The sequence below is a fragment of the Xenopus laevis genome, chromosome 8L, assembly GCF_017654675.1.
Source record: "Xenopus laevis strain J_2021 chromosome 8L, Xenopus_laevis_v10.1, whole genome shotgun sequence".
Taxonomy (NCBI): Eukaryota; Metazoa; Chordata; class Amphibia; order Anura; family Pipidae; genus Xenopus; species Xenopus laevis.
In genome coordinates, this window is record NC_054385.1 from 26388259 (window position 1) to 26402429 (window position 14171).

Below are 14171 nucleotides of genomic sequence, written 5' to 3' on the forward strand. Positions count from 1 at the left end.
ATGTTAAGGGATCACATTCATAATTTTGTCCTAGTGAATGGCATTATGAGCAGCAATCAGCATGGCTTTATGAAGGATAGGTCATGTCAGACAAATTTAATTGCTTTTTATGATGAGGTAAATAGGATGCTGGACAGTAGGGGGGCAGTAGTTGTGATCTATTTGGATTTTGCCAAAGCATTTGATACAGTGCCCCACAAACGACTGCTTTCTAAACTAAGGTCTGTTTGCACTTGAATAGGAAACTGGCTACAGGATCGGGTACAGAGGGTGGTTGTTAATGGTACATTCTCTACTTGGAGTAAGGTTCTTAGTGGGGTCCCTTAGGCAGGGCCGCCATTAGAAATCACGGGGCCCCGTACAACAAAATTTCTGGGGCCCGCCCACCCGTACAACAAAATTTCTGGGGCCCGCGCACCCTAGCCCCCAAGCCCCACCCCAGATCCTGCCCACTCCACACAACAGTTAAAAGACCACACAGACATCAGTGCTAAAAAAGGTAACCCCCCAACACACACAAGTTATAAAAAGCTATTGATGGTCAGGGACCCCTTATAAGTTTTTTTAAAATATTGGTGGTCAGGCCCCACTACAAGTTAAAAAAAATAATTGGTGACCAGGGCCCCCATATAAGTTAAAAATATAACATTGGCGCCAGGGCCCTCCTTAAAAGTTTTTTAAAATATTGGTGGTCAGGGCCCCACTACAAGTTAAAAAAATAATTGGTGACCAGGGCCCCTATAAGTTAAAAAAAAAACAATGGCGCCAGGACCCCCTTACAAGTTAAAAAAAATTGGGGTCCCAAAGAATATTTTTTTAAAAAGTATTGGCACCAGGGCCCCCCATATAAGTTTAAAAAAATTGGGCCCCAAAGAATATGTTTTAAAAAAACATTGGTGGCAGGGGCCTATAGAGTATTAAAATAATACATTGGTGGCCAGGGGATTAAAAAAATAAAAAAACTAGTTGGTATTCAGTAGAATTGAACTCATGGCTTCAGGACTTCAACTTCACCTCCTTTCGTGAATTTGGGTCTTTTCGCCGCTTCAGGACTTCAGTTTCGGCTGTTTTAGTGACTTCGGTCTTTTCAACCACCTCAGGAGTTTGGCTTCAGCTGTTTTCGTGGCTTTGGTCTTTTCACCTCTTCGGGATTTTGGCGCTTACGCATTTCGGCTGTTTGGGACTTCGGAAATGGCCACATGGCTTTGGCTCTTTCGAAAGTGCAGCACTGCCAGGCCCCCCTTCAGGCCCGGGACACTTGTACCCCCTGTCCCCCCCGATGGCTGCCCTGCCCTCAGGGCTCGGTATTGGGTTCACTTTTACTTAACTTGTTTATTAATGACTTAGGGAAGGGTATTGTAAGTAATGTATCAGTTTTGCAAATGGCACAAAACTATCCAGCCCAATTAATTCCAGGATGTGGCATCCTTGCAACACGATCTTGACAAACTGGCAATCTGGGCAGCTAAGTGGCAAATGAGATTCAATGTTGATAAATCTAAAGTCATGCACCTGGGATGTGAAAATATCCAAGTTCTAATTTGTTAGTTCCTGGGTGCGATTTTGTCCTGTTTTGATTCCTGTTTTGACTCTTGCCTGCCTGACTATTCTGATTCTACCGATATTGACACTTGCCTGCCTGACTATCCTTGAACGCTGCCTGCACCGACCCCGTCCTGTCTGACTAAGTCTTTGCCTATGCCTAGTACTGTGCCTTCAGTCCAAAGACTTTATAACAACCGTGCCCCTTTGCTCATCCAGAACTTTTGCTTGGTCTTCTCCTATTAAGACCTGGCAGCATCCAATTAGTGGAGGGCTCCTCTCGAAGTGAAAGGTGGCTGCTACAGGCAAAAGCGGAGCCGAGACCAGGGAGCCTAGCACCTGTTCTGGATTTTGGGAGCCGGTCATGATAGTCATGCACCGGGGATGTAAAAATATCCAAGCCACTTATACCCTTAATGGGACTACACTAGGCAAAACCATTATGGAAAAGTACCTTGGAGTCCTTGCAGATGATAAACTTGGCTGTAGCAAGCAATACCAGTCAGCAGCATCAAGGGCAAATATGGTATAGAGCTGTATTAAAAGGGGCATCAATTTATGGCAGGAAGCGGTCATTCTTCAACTTTATAGAGCACTGGTAAGGCCCCATCTAGAATATGCCATACAGTTTTGGTCTACATCACTCAAACAGGACTTTATTGTATTAGAGAGGGTGCAGAGAAGGGCAACTAAGCTGGTAAAAGTTATGGAAAATCTTAGCTATGAAGAAAGACTGGCCAAATTGGGGATGTTCACGCTGGAGAAGAGGCATTTAAGGGGTGATATGATAACTATGTATAAATATATAAGGGGATCATATAATAATCTCTCTAATACTTTATTTACCAGTAGGTCTTTGCAGCTTACACAAGGTCACCCATTCCGTTTAGAAGAAAAGAGATTCTGCATAAATATTCGGAAGGGGTTGCTGATACATTAAATAGCTTTAAGAAGCGGTTGGATGGCTTTTTAGCAAGAGAGGGAATACAGGGTTATGGACGATAGCTCATAGTACAAGTTGATCCAGGGACTAGTGCGATTGCCATTTTGGAGTCAGGAAGGAATTTTTTCCCCGTCTGAGGCAAATTGGAGGGGCTTCAGATGTGGTTTTTTGCCTTCCTCTGGATCAACTGGCAGTTAGGCAGGTTAAAAAAACTTAAAAGGTTAAACTTTATGGACGTGTGTCTTTTTTCAACTAGGGATGCACCGAATCCAAGATTCGGGATTCAGCCTTTTTCAGCAGGATTCGGCTGAATCCTTCTGTCCGGCCGAACCGAATCCATATTTGCCCCAAATTCCCATGTAACTTTTGGCATAAGCATTTTAATTGTGAGCCTATATTTTTTTTTAAATGGTGTTTGGGACAAATTCCATGGCTAATCCTACTGTAACCTCTGTTAATGTGTTGTTCAGAACCCTGTTTGCTATAATTAAATTATGTATTTGTATAAAACTATGTAAAGGCAGATTACACTGTGTGAAACTCCTAATTAAAGGACTATCCGATAAAATAACCACCTTATCATTCAAAATATTATATGTTATATGTCCTACTAATATATTGTTGAAATAGGAAAGTCAGTTGACTTTAGTTACTTTATCCTACTTATAGTACTTTTATGCTATAAATATTTGTAAAGTGCAACTGTTTCACCTGTATTTGCTGCTTTCCTGCAGTAGAGCGGATACAGGCTTATTGAGAAGAACAGGTTGTGTTAACCTCAGTATAAGTGAAATATGAAAATCAGTTGACTTTATTCAATTTATCCTACTTATGGTAAGTTCACTATTGTAGGGTGCAACCAGTCCACTTGCATTTGGTGCTTCCCTGCAGGAAGATTAGGTACAGGCTCATTAAAAAGAACAGGTTGTGTTAAGTCTTGTGTACCTCTGTGGTGGAACATAGAACAAACACACCTGTATGTATGTTGGGGTTTTAAAAAAATGAATGAAAAAATGTTTCCTAACATAAAAGAGAGAAATTGAAAACTGCTCAGGTGCCAATTTGCATACTGTTTTTAAATGAACCCCACTGTATTATAAAACGTCTTGCAATAGAATGCTGAAGGTTAATTGCCAGTGTTTCATGAAAGATACTTACTGCTTCTGCCTCCCCTACAGTGACCAGCTCAGAGAATCGAACCCTCCCTGGGTTTGAACGTAGTTTTTCCTTCTTGGCTGCGCTAATAAATGCTGATTTGGGAGACTGAAGGGAAGAAGAAGTGGAAAGAGTGAGAGAAATAATTCATGTTCTAATACAAACTGAAAAAAAGATATGGGGAAGAGACTGGTGTATGAGGGGAAGAGAGTAATGAAAGAAAATTGTACAAGGGGAGAGTGATGGGGAAAAGAGGTCTATTGGCTGAATGTGAACAGTGTTTGTTGGGCATGATTTACAGTATATAATGCTCCTGACTGGGGGGGCTTAACAGTGTTGTAAAATTTAAGTATCCTTTGTCTGTATTTTACTTAATTGGCATGGTTGCCCTGCTGTGCTGCCTGGTTTACAGATATGAGTGAAGGTCCTTTTGTTTAAAGAAAATGCCTACTTGGTTAGGAGAACTGCTGCTTTGCACATCAAGATAATCATTCGAGAAACACTTTAGATTAGAATGTGTTTGCTTTCAAGCTCTATTTGCTTTTTCTCTCTCTCTCTTTATTTTCCTTAAACTAAGGGCATATTGGATAGAATGGTTCTTTTATGGTTTCATTCTCAGTACACTTTGATTACTAACATGAGCAAGCAGACCTTGTAGGCTGCTGTCTAAAGCATGAAGCTCTATTCAATGTGTGAAAAAGGATTTGAGATCATTACCCTGAATCCTGCTCACTGTGGGTGGGATATTGTGAATACAGCCTACAGCTGGTACATGGGATCATTCTCTAAGGGTACAGAACTGCAGAACAACTCTACATACAATTAAACATTTGCTGTAATGGTCCATAAGGGAGTAACTACACATGATATAGAGGTGCAACCCTTGCAGCCTCCCTACACAGACAGAGAAATTCACTTGTGTAAAATTAACTTTAATTTTGCACACTCCAGCCACACTAGAAACCTTGTTGCAGTGTAAATGCAAAATGTTGCACAAACTTCCACTTGCTAAAGTCTCCAGTGGAACAATTATTGCAAACCAAAAATGAAAAAAAAATTGTTTGAATGGCCAAGTGCATAGGTGGTGTGGCAATAGGGCAGGCGTGATTCGGCAGCAAGGAGGGGACCTTGGCTCTACTTACAACAATGAACATGGAATGGAAAAAGAGAAGCAGAAGATCCGATTGAATTAATTGTTGAGACTGTTACCTGATGAGGGTGCAGCACTGTCAGAGTGATGGATTCTTTGGCATTCCTGAAGCAACAAGAGAGAAAAGTTGTAGAATACTTGTGTACTGTATTATGCACAGAATTAACCCTATACAACAGTGCTGTCCAACTTCTGTGGTACAGAGGGCTGAAATTTTTCCGGCCTATATAGTGGAGGGCCAATAATGGAAGCCAGTGTTGATCACTCCCTGTTTTAAAACCACACCCACTTTAAACCACACCCATGTTACCACAAGATCATGTCCACATTAATTGTGGTAGTACACCAAAAGACCAGATGGTTGGTGCTCACTGCAGGGATATCACTTATCACTCATATGTGAAAAAAGTTGTCATATTAAGACATACCCTTAAATCTATATGCCTCCTCTTCCCCTTGGATAACACAGCACTCCCAGCACATGATTAAACACCTTATGGGCCCCTAACAATAATTTATTTTCAAACCCCCAGAACAAATAATAGGCTTATGTTCCACAGGCAGTGCAGGGCACACACAGTAAGAGCATGTCACACACAGGCAGAGCAGGCACACACCGGCCGAGCAGGGCACACACAGGCAGAGCATGGCACAAACAGGCAGAGCATGGCACACACAGGCAGAGCAGGGCACACACAGGCAGAGTATGTCACACACAGGCAGAGCAGGCACACACCGGGCCGAGCAGGGCACACACAGGCAGAGTATGGCACAAACAGGCAGAGCATGGCACACACAGGCAGAGCAGGGCACACACAGGCAGAGCATGGCACACAGGCAGATCAGGGCACACACGGGTAGAGCATGGCACAAACAGGCAGAGTATAGCACACACAGGCAGAGCAGGGCACACACAGGCAGAGCATGCCACACACAGAGAGAGCAGGGCACACAAAGGCAGAGCAAGGCACATTCAGGCAGAGTATGGCACAAACAGAGCAGGGTACATGTAGGCAGAGTATGGCACACACAGGCAGAGCAGGGCACACACAGGCAGAGCAGGGCACACAGGCAGATTATGGCACACACAGGCAGAGCAGGGCACACATAGGCAGAGCAGAGCACACACACGCAGTATGTCACACACACAGGCAGAATATGTCACACACAGGCAGAGTATGGCACACACAGGCAGAGTATGGCACACACAGGCAGAGTATGGCACACACAGGCAGAGCAGAGCACACACAGGCAGAGTATGTCACACACAGGCAGAATATGTTACACACAGGCAGAGTATGTCACACACAGGCAGAGTAGGGCACACACAGGCAGAGTATGTCACACACAGGCAGAGCAGGGCAAAGCAGGCAGAGCATGGCACACGCAGGCAGAACAGGGTGACACACAGGGAGCAAAGGGCAGAGCATGGCACACGCAGAGAGCATATGGAAGGCAGAACAGAGCAAGAGACAGGGAAACCTATCAGGACCACTCTAATGTTTACTACATACAGTGACACAGTTCTGGTGTCGCATTAGTATTTTGTATAAAGTGTGAACAATGTGGGCAGTTTCAGTCTGGGTCTCAGGTGTGAACAGTACAGGGCTTTAGTGGTGTGAACAACAGAGGGGAATCACAGGTGTGAATATGAGGTTTAAACAATGCAGGGGCCAGGTAATCTCTGTAGTGATACTTTTTAAAGTTTACACATGGTAAGAAAACACAGCAGGTAGGTGGGGGCCACAGAAGGGGGGGCCGCCAGTTGGACAGCCCTGCTATACAAGATAAGCACCCTCTATTTGTGATACATCACCCTTCATAGGAGAACTAAACCCCCAATAAGACAAGCCCCTACCTAGTACCCTAGAAAGTCCCCCCACTCTGCTTCCCCCCACATAGTTCATAACCCCTGAAGTGTCCCGAATACATTGTTCACGTATCAGTGCAGAGTAAGCGCAGAGGAGCTCATGGGCGCCATCTTCTGGATCATCAATCTTCATCTGTAAGGGAGCGCCATATTAGCGTATGCGCAGTTGAAGTAGACTGTAAGGGAGTGCTGTATAAGCGTATGTGCCAAAAGTGCTGTGTATTGCTGAAGGGAAGGAAAAGAACCCAAAGAAGACTGAAGATCCAAAGATGGGGCCCATGAGCTCCACTGCGCTTACTCTGCACCAATACGCAAGCAATATATTCAAGACACTTTCGGGGTTAATGAACTGAGGGGAAGGCAGGGAGGGGGGGCTATCTAGGGTAGTAGGTAGGGACTTTTCTTATTGGGGGGGGTTTAGTTCTCCTTTTAGGTCTACATTTCATTTACCCTGTTTAAAGTTGTATTCATTTGTATCTTTAATGGATTAATGAACTTGTTTAGTTGTAGCACTGCTTCTCACTCGTTTTCCTGTATGGGAGAGTCTTTATTAAGCAGGTTTGTATTGGATATACCATTGGATAGAGCATCTCTTTGAAATGACTGCACCAGGGGAGATTCCACACCTGCCTGACATACTACAGAGCAGAAAGCACACTCTGCATATAGAAATCTGTAGTGAGCATAAAAAAAGTATTTTTAACCACCAACATTAAACCCTGAAACTAACGACATACAGCAAAATACTGAGCATTTTTTGCAACATCCATGCAAATTGTATTGTTGTATATTTGTCAACCTGGGGAACGAGTTCTTAGTGGCGGTGTGAATAATATTAAACCATTTCTCTGTCATTATTTTGGTGAAATTTCCACCATATTTGCCAGTGAAATTCATCACTTTGCAACAGAACATGGTCCATCTGCGCACTTTGCGCAGCAGCCATGCCAGTAAGATATCAAGCTGTGCAAAGCGAGCATGCATCAGGAAGGTGCCAGGGAATGCTTACGACGTGCATTGGAATTAAATAATAATAAGGGCAGTTTCCTCTAACAGCTAAATATAGACAGCACTTTAAGTGTCCAAGTAGACATGGGCCATCCCAACCTACAAAGGCGCAAGTGCAAATCAAAAAAAGGCACAGTTAAATAACGTATTTAATGCTGTGTCTTTTTTTAATACATACCCCCTTAGTGTCCTATAGTTCCCTTCTGAATGTGCCATTGTGTCCTCCTCCAGGGAGAGAGGTTGATTCTGTGTCCCATAGCTCCATTCTGTCTGTGTCACCCTGTTAAGCGGTGAAACAGACTCCATGTTCCATATCTCCCTCCTCTCTGGGTTACAGTGTCACCCTGCTCCAGGTGTTGGGCAGCCAACATGTCCTATATTTATCTTCTTTCTGCTACTGTATCACCCCATGGTGTTGAGGACAGACTGTCCCATAGATTACTTCTTTTGTCCCATTCTGCAGAGAGAGGGACCCACTCCATCTCCTACAGCTTCCCCTTGCCTCTCACTGTGCCATCCTGTGAGGGGAAGGGACACATCCTTTGTCAGAGCTGCTTTCTATATGTCACACTGTTGCATAGCTATGTATGAGTGTGTGCCAATATATATACTGTAAAATATAAGGAGAGTTAGAGAGAAGCTCTGTGACCATACAGGTTTAAGTTTTTTTTGGTCCCAAGCCCGACTTTACAGTATAGTTACAAAAATATAAAAGCATCATTATAACAGTCACCCTTGTCTCTGTTCCATTTGGCCTTCAAGTTGGGCCCAAACTCACAATGCTTTGGGCTCCCCTAACGTGGCCCACCAAATAGATTAGGAATCAATGTGTATGAGGCACAAGGCTGCAGGACGAGTGATTTTATAATGGTCATGAACACCACGGTTACTTATTTTATTCTTATATTTCAATGTAGAAGGTAATTTGCTTATAATGCACCAGTTTCAATGAGCCATTCCCAGTGGCATTCATCACTAATCACCATATATAACCAATGACATCACTAGGCACCATATACATATAAGGATATAGTTAATAGGTTATACAGGGTTTTTTGTGTAATGTAATATGTTACATATTAACATATTAACACACTCAAACATCATAAATCGCTAAACTATTTGATTGTTTTACGCAACATGTTTTAAAGGCAGCAGAACTTTAAATCTGTATACCAAAACTGAAATTATCTACGTAGAACGTCTTCCTGCCCCAAAATGACTGATTATTGGTTATAACATCTTAATGACCAAATAATTATTATTTTTTATTAACATGTATCAACATATTACGCAGCACTGTAAAATAGATGTGTGTGTATATATATATATATATATATATATATATACATTGGATAAGGACCCGCACTCCAATGTTTCGTGAAAAAAGGTTTTTATTTTAACTTGTGCATCCAACGTTTCGGCCCATGCCTGGGCCTTTATCAAGGATAAAATACAAGTGTTATCCAATGATTGTATGCTGAAGCTTTGACCCAGCACCCACAGTACAGGTATCTCCAAGACTGGATCAGAGTGCGAGTGTTTGTCTATATATATATATATATACACATATATAGGCATGGGACCATTATCCAGAATTTTTGGAACCTGGGGTTTTCTGCATAAGGAATCTTTCCATATTTCCAATCTCCATACCTTAAGTCTACTAAAATAATAATTAAAGCATGAGTTAAACCCAAATAAATTGCTTTGCCACCAATAAGGATTAATTTGCGATGAAGTACAGGGTACTGTGTTATTATTACATAGAATAAAAGTTTTTTTGAATTAATTGATTAAAATGGAGGCTATGGGAGATGGCATTCCCAGTAATTCTAAACTTGTTTCCGGATAATGGATCCCATACCTGTAGTGTAAAAGATAATATTATTGGTACACAGAAAATAACATATTTCGAAAGTACAAGGTTATCATCTAAGCAGTCAGCCCTATCTCCTAAACTTAACTGCCACCCATATTCTCCACATACAGATTCCTCTGAAATACTCTCAGATGTGCCTCTGTGTAAAAAGTGTGTGGTTTTGGTCTTTATCCTCTAACATTTATCCATTAATAGTGATGAAAATCTTTCCACCTTATCAGCCAATGGCTGTTGTGCATGATGTGCACAGTGCACCTTCACCTAGCACATCCGTACACCAGAAAACCTTATATATTAGGAAAGATAATGTACCCAATACAGTTAAATGCAAGACTTTAAAAGTCACCTTGGCGGTCTGTGACCTATGTAAAATGAGTCATTCTGCCAACTTGTGCTATTAAATGGTCAGGGGGTGAAGAATATGGGAAAAAAATAAACTATATAAAGTATAAGTTATATTATACTGAATGCTTGGGGGCCATGATTTTCCAGATAATGGGTCTTTTACATAATTTGGATAGCCATGCCTCAATATAAGTCTATGAATCAATCCCAATAGATTGTTTTGCCTCCACTAAGGATTAATTAGTACAAGGTATTGTTTTATTATTACAGAGAAACAGGAAATCATTTAATCATTTTTAAAAATCTAAATTATTTGATTTAAATGTAGTCTATGAGAGATGTATATATATATTGTTTTTAAACTGATGTATAAAGATAATATGGTTGGCCTTTGCATATGTCTCTTAAGATAAAATAAAGAATAATAAATAGAATCCATAGATATATGTTTGTAATATTAAGTACAGTACATTTTTTGGCCTTGGTATAAATACATTAAACAGTGAGATGCTGTTGTAGTTTGACAAGCAGTTACAGTCTGAAAGTCCCAGACTATATGGCACCAGGTACAGTTAGTTCTGTATATGAAATATAGAGAATCTTGTTATAGGTTTTAATTTGCCTTTAAGAAAAATACTTCTACAGTAGGTGTGACTTGCCCCAAGCCCTGCTTTTATGTGGGCATTAGCAACCAAAGTGCACCCAAAGGGATATTATGAATATACAGCACATTAAACATAGGGAGAGCACATAATGTAACAAAAGTATTACATCTTCTGTATATGTGAAAGGGGTTTTTAGTAAGGCAAATCCACACTCTGGACCATATTATTCTATTGATATATCTTCATTCATTCTGACCCAACTAAGGTGAAAAAAGCCTAGTTTTCTCAAAATGGCCTTCATATTGTTCCACTAGATTTACAAAATCTGTGTTAATTTAGCGACACTTTACCTGACCAGTTCTATGAATCTCTCCCGGGAAGCATCACTCACATCTTCTTGATTAATGGCCAAGATCTGATCTCCAGCAAGTAGTTTATTTTCTGAGGGACCTCCTGGAAAAAGACAGAGAGAACAATGCAAATTAGAAATGGTAATTGAGTGGCAGGGATATTAGATTAATTTAGACTTAGTCTGAAAAAGGTATAGGATGAGTGAAAGTGTGAGGGAAATCCTTTGTGGAGCTGTAGCCTGATATGAGGATATGTCGTTATGAGTCAGACTGAAGAATTTTATAGCTGCTTTTATTTGAAATATATATTTATAGCTGCTGATATTTGAAATATATCCATAGACAGTTTGTCATTGGCCTTCTTGCCATATGAGGATTAATCTAAAGGGGAGGTAAAAATGTTGCTAAAACTAGAGATTATTGTGTTCCACGGCAAAGTATTTTAGGGCCCTTTCACTCCCCTCCAAAGCTTCACGGAGCTTATTTATCAAAGGTAGAGTTTTTCCTGAAGAATTTGAGTTTCGAGGTTTAGTTTTGAGGGTTAGTTAAGTAAAAACTAAAATTTTTCAAGATAAAAAAAACCTTGCATTTCTCAAGCTTTTTTATGCTCCAAAGCTAGATTGAATCTGAAAATACTCCAGCTAAAACCTGTTGAGGTCATGTAGAAATCAATGGCAGAGGTCCTTTGAATCATTTGAAGGTGTTTGTAGCCTTCCTGATTTTTGTTTTTTTTGTGGTTTACCCTTGAAAACCTAAACCAATAACCAATAACTCGATCAGAGTATTCGAGTTTTCCCCCCCGATTGCATTGATTCAAGTTTTTTTCCACAAATAAGCAAACATTCTAGTTGTGAGTTTATTCAAGGTAGAAAAAACCTCACAAACTTGACGTTTGATAAATAACCCAAGTGTCAAACATAGATTGAAATTGCTGACCAGTAAGGATCTTTTCCTGGCTCCCTATAGTCCTGGACCTTCCAGCAACCTCTGCATTTATTATTTGGCCTATTAATAATTAAAACAGGGCTGTGTTTATATATAGGCACCCTAGGGCCTGTGCCTAGGGTGGCAGCTTTAATGGGGTGGCCCTCAGGTGCCTATATAACATTAATTTTGAAAAAAAATAGATATAAAGAAAATCTCCACAGCTGCCGCCGGGTGGCTAAACTAGAGGGATGAGGGATTAGGAGCTCAATTTTCATGATTGGCAGAGGAAGTGAAGTCATACTTTGGCCCCACAATGCCTCTTCCACAACTTGAAGGCGCTCTGAGGTCAGGTGTCTAGGGCAACACCAGACCTAAATACAGTGCTGGATAGAACAGAAATATGTATGTGGTAAGAATAGGGAGTTATGTGCTGCTATATATCTATAAATACAGTGGGTATACATCTATTTGCCACTTAATGGCCTTATTTCACCAACAGTAAACTCCCAGAGGATGGCATTAGCTTAGGCCATAAATATAGATTTATATATTTGTATACATATCATTGCGTTGCCCGTTGCCTTTTTAGAGAAAGCATTATCTAATTATTTGCTATTAATTACTGAACCAGAGCAGTTTTTACCAATGACAGTAAGTTAAATTGCTCAAATATATTATAAAATATTATATAAATATAGAGAGGGATTCTCTCTGCTTGTACGGAGAAGTGTTTTTCTAGTTGTTATCTGGCTATATCTATTTCCTTGCTATTAAAGGAAAAGTTAAACGACGTGCTGTCTATATAATGGAGCAAGAGTCACAAGAAAATCAATACCTTATTATCTGAAAGACTGAAATTGTTCAGACATGGAGAGATACCACTGGGCAAACTCCCAGCTCAGTGCAATTTGGCTATTTATACATGAGCAAAAACACGTGTGACCCGACAAAGATTAAATTCCTGCTACGTTAATTTGACTCCTTCAGCTCCACCCCCTGTCTTCCTTTTTTTCTTTTGTCTACTGTATATTTTATGAAAAAAATCAGCTTTGGGATATAATTGTGAACATGTTTCTTGTTTGATGGAGATAAACAGAAGCAAATGCATCTGAAATTTAAGATTAAATGTAGCAAAATTCATCCACAAGACACATTTCAGTCTATTTAGGTATATTCGGCTCAGAAAAGTTGCCTGGCTGAATCTTGCCTAAGGGGAATAAATGGAAAAAAAAAAAAATATATATATATACGTATATATAAACAAATTAAATTTGATGTCCTGGAATGAATATATTGAAAGGTGCATGTGGACATTTATGGCTCTTTCAATATCACCTGCAATGACTGATCGAACCACGACTGGCCGTGCACTTCCAGCTACAAATCCAAAGCCAGCTCCAGGGTGTCGTATTATGGTGACTTGACGTACTGACTGAGAGGTCAGCTGACCACATTCCATAGCACACCTCCGCATTACATGACTACGTAGAGAGAAGAAACATATTTCATGAATGATGGGGTATTTTAATAGCTCTGCTGTCTCCTCAACCTGGAAATAAACCCACATTTTTATTTTTCTTAAGTTCTTTCTCCAAGTATAAATGAATCGACCACAAATAATGTTTGTTGTGTAAAAAACACTACTACAATTTATATCAATAAGCTTCTGTGTATCCATCGGCCAGTCATTTAAGTTGAAATTGGACTATAGGGAGGACCACATGTCATTTGTTCAATATGGTACCTGCATTAATTGTATGTTTGCATATGCAAGGAGTCTGACTGGCAAAATGGGAGAGCTGGAGGTGCTGGAGTGAAAATGTGATGTGATTGGTGTGGCCGTAACACATCTGAATGAGTCGCATGACTGGGCAGTTAATATCAGCGGCTATACTTTGTTGAGGAGGGACAAAGGAGGAGGAGGGGTATGTCTGTTTTTAGGCAGGATTTAAAAGCTTATATAAAGGAGGAGGTTATGTTAGAAAATGAGGGGGCAGAAGTCTTATGGGTAGAGTTCAGCAAATTAATTGTCGGAGTATAACTATAGACCCACTAATGTAATAAGTGAGGAGAAGGAGGCTAAGCTCCTGATGCAAATGGAAAAGGCTGCTAGTTTGGGTAATGTAATGATAATAAGGGATTTTAATTACCCAGATATTGACTGGAGCAACAGTACTGCCAGATCAGTTAATGGGAACAAGTTTATAAACTTGTTGCATGACAATTTTATGGCACAGGTTGTTGAGGAGCTTCCAGAAAAAATGCTCTTCTGGATCTAGTGATCTCAAATGACCCAGAATTTGCAGCAAATGTGCAAGTCATTGAACTCCTGGGTAATAGTGGCCATAATGTTATATCATTTAATTTCTGGTGCAAAAAACAAATATACACTGG

The 14171-nt window shown here is 40.5% G+C and overlaps 1 protein-coding gene across 1 annotated transcript in view; it reads right to left on the minus strand.

The window, feature by feature from the left end:
* frmpd3.L (FERM and PDZ domain containing 3 L homeolog) overlaps positions 1-14171 on the minus strand; it is a 151277-nt gene that overhangs the window by 42299 nt on the left and 94807 nt on the right. The window contains exons 4-7 of the mRNA XM_018229633.2: positions 13113-13258; positions 10851-10953; positions 4850-4895; positions 3644-3748 (exon numbers count right to left, since the gene is read on the minus strand). Of these exons, the coding sequence (XP_018085122.1) occupies positions 3644-3748; positions 4850-4895; positions 10851-10953; positions 13113-13251 (393 nt within the window). The 5' untranslated portion in view covers positions 13252-13258. The remainder of the gene's footprint in view (positions 1-3643; positions 3749-4849; positions 4896-10850; positions 10954-13112; positions 13259-14171) is intronic.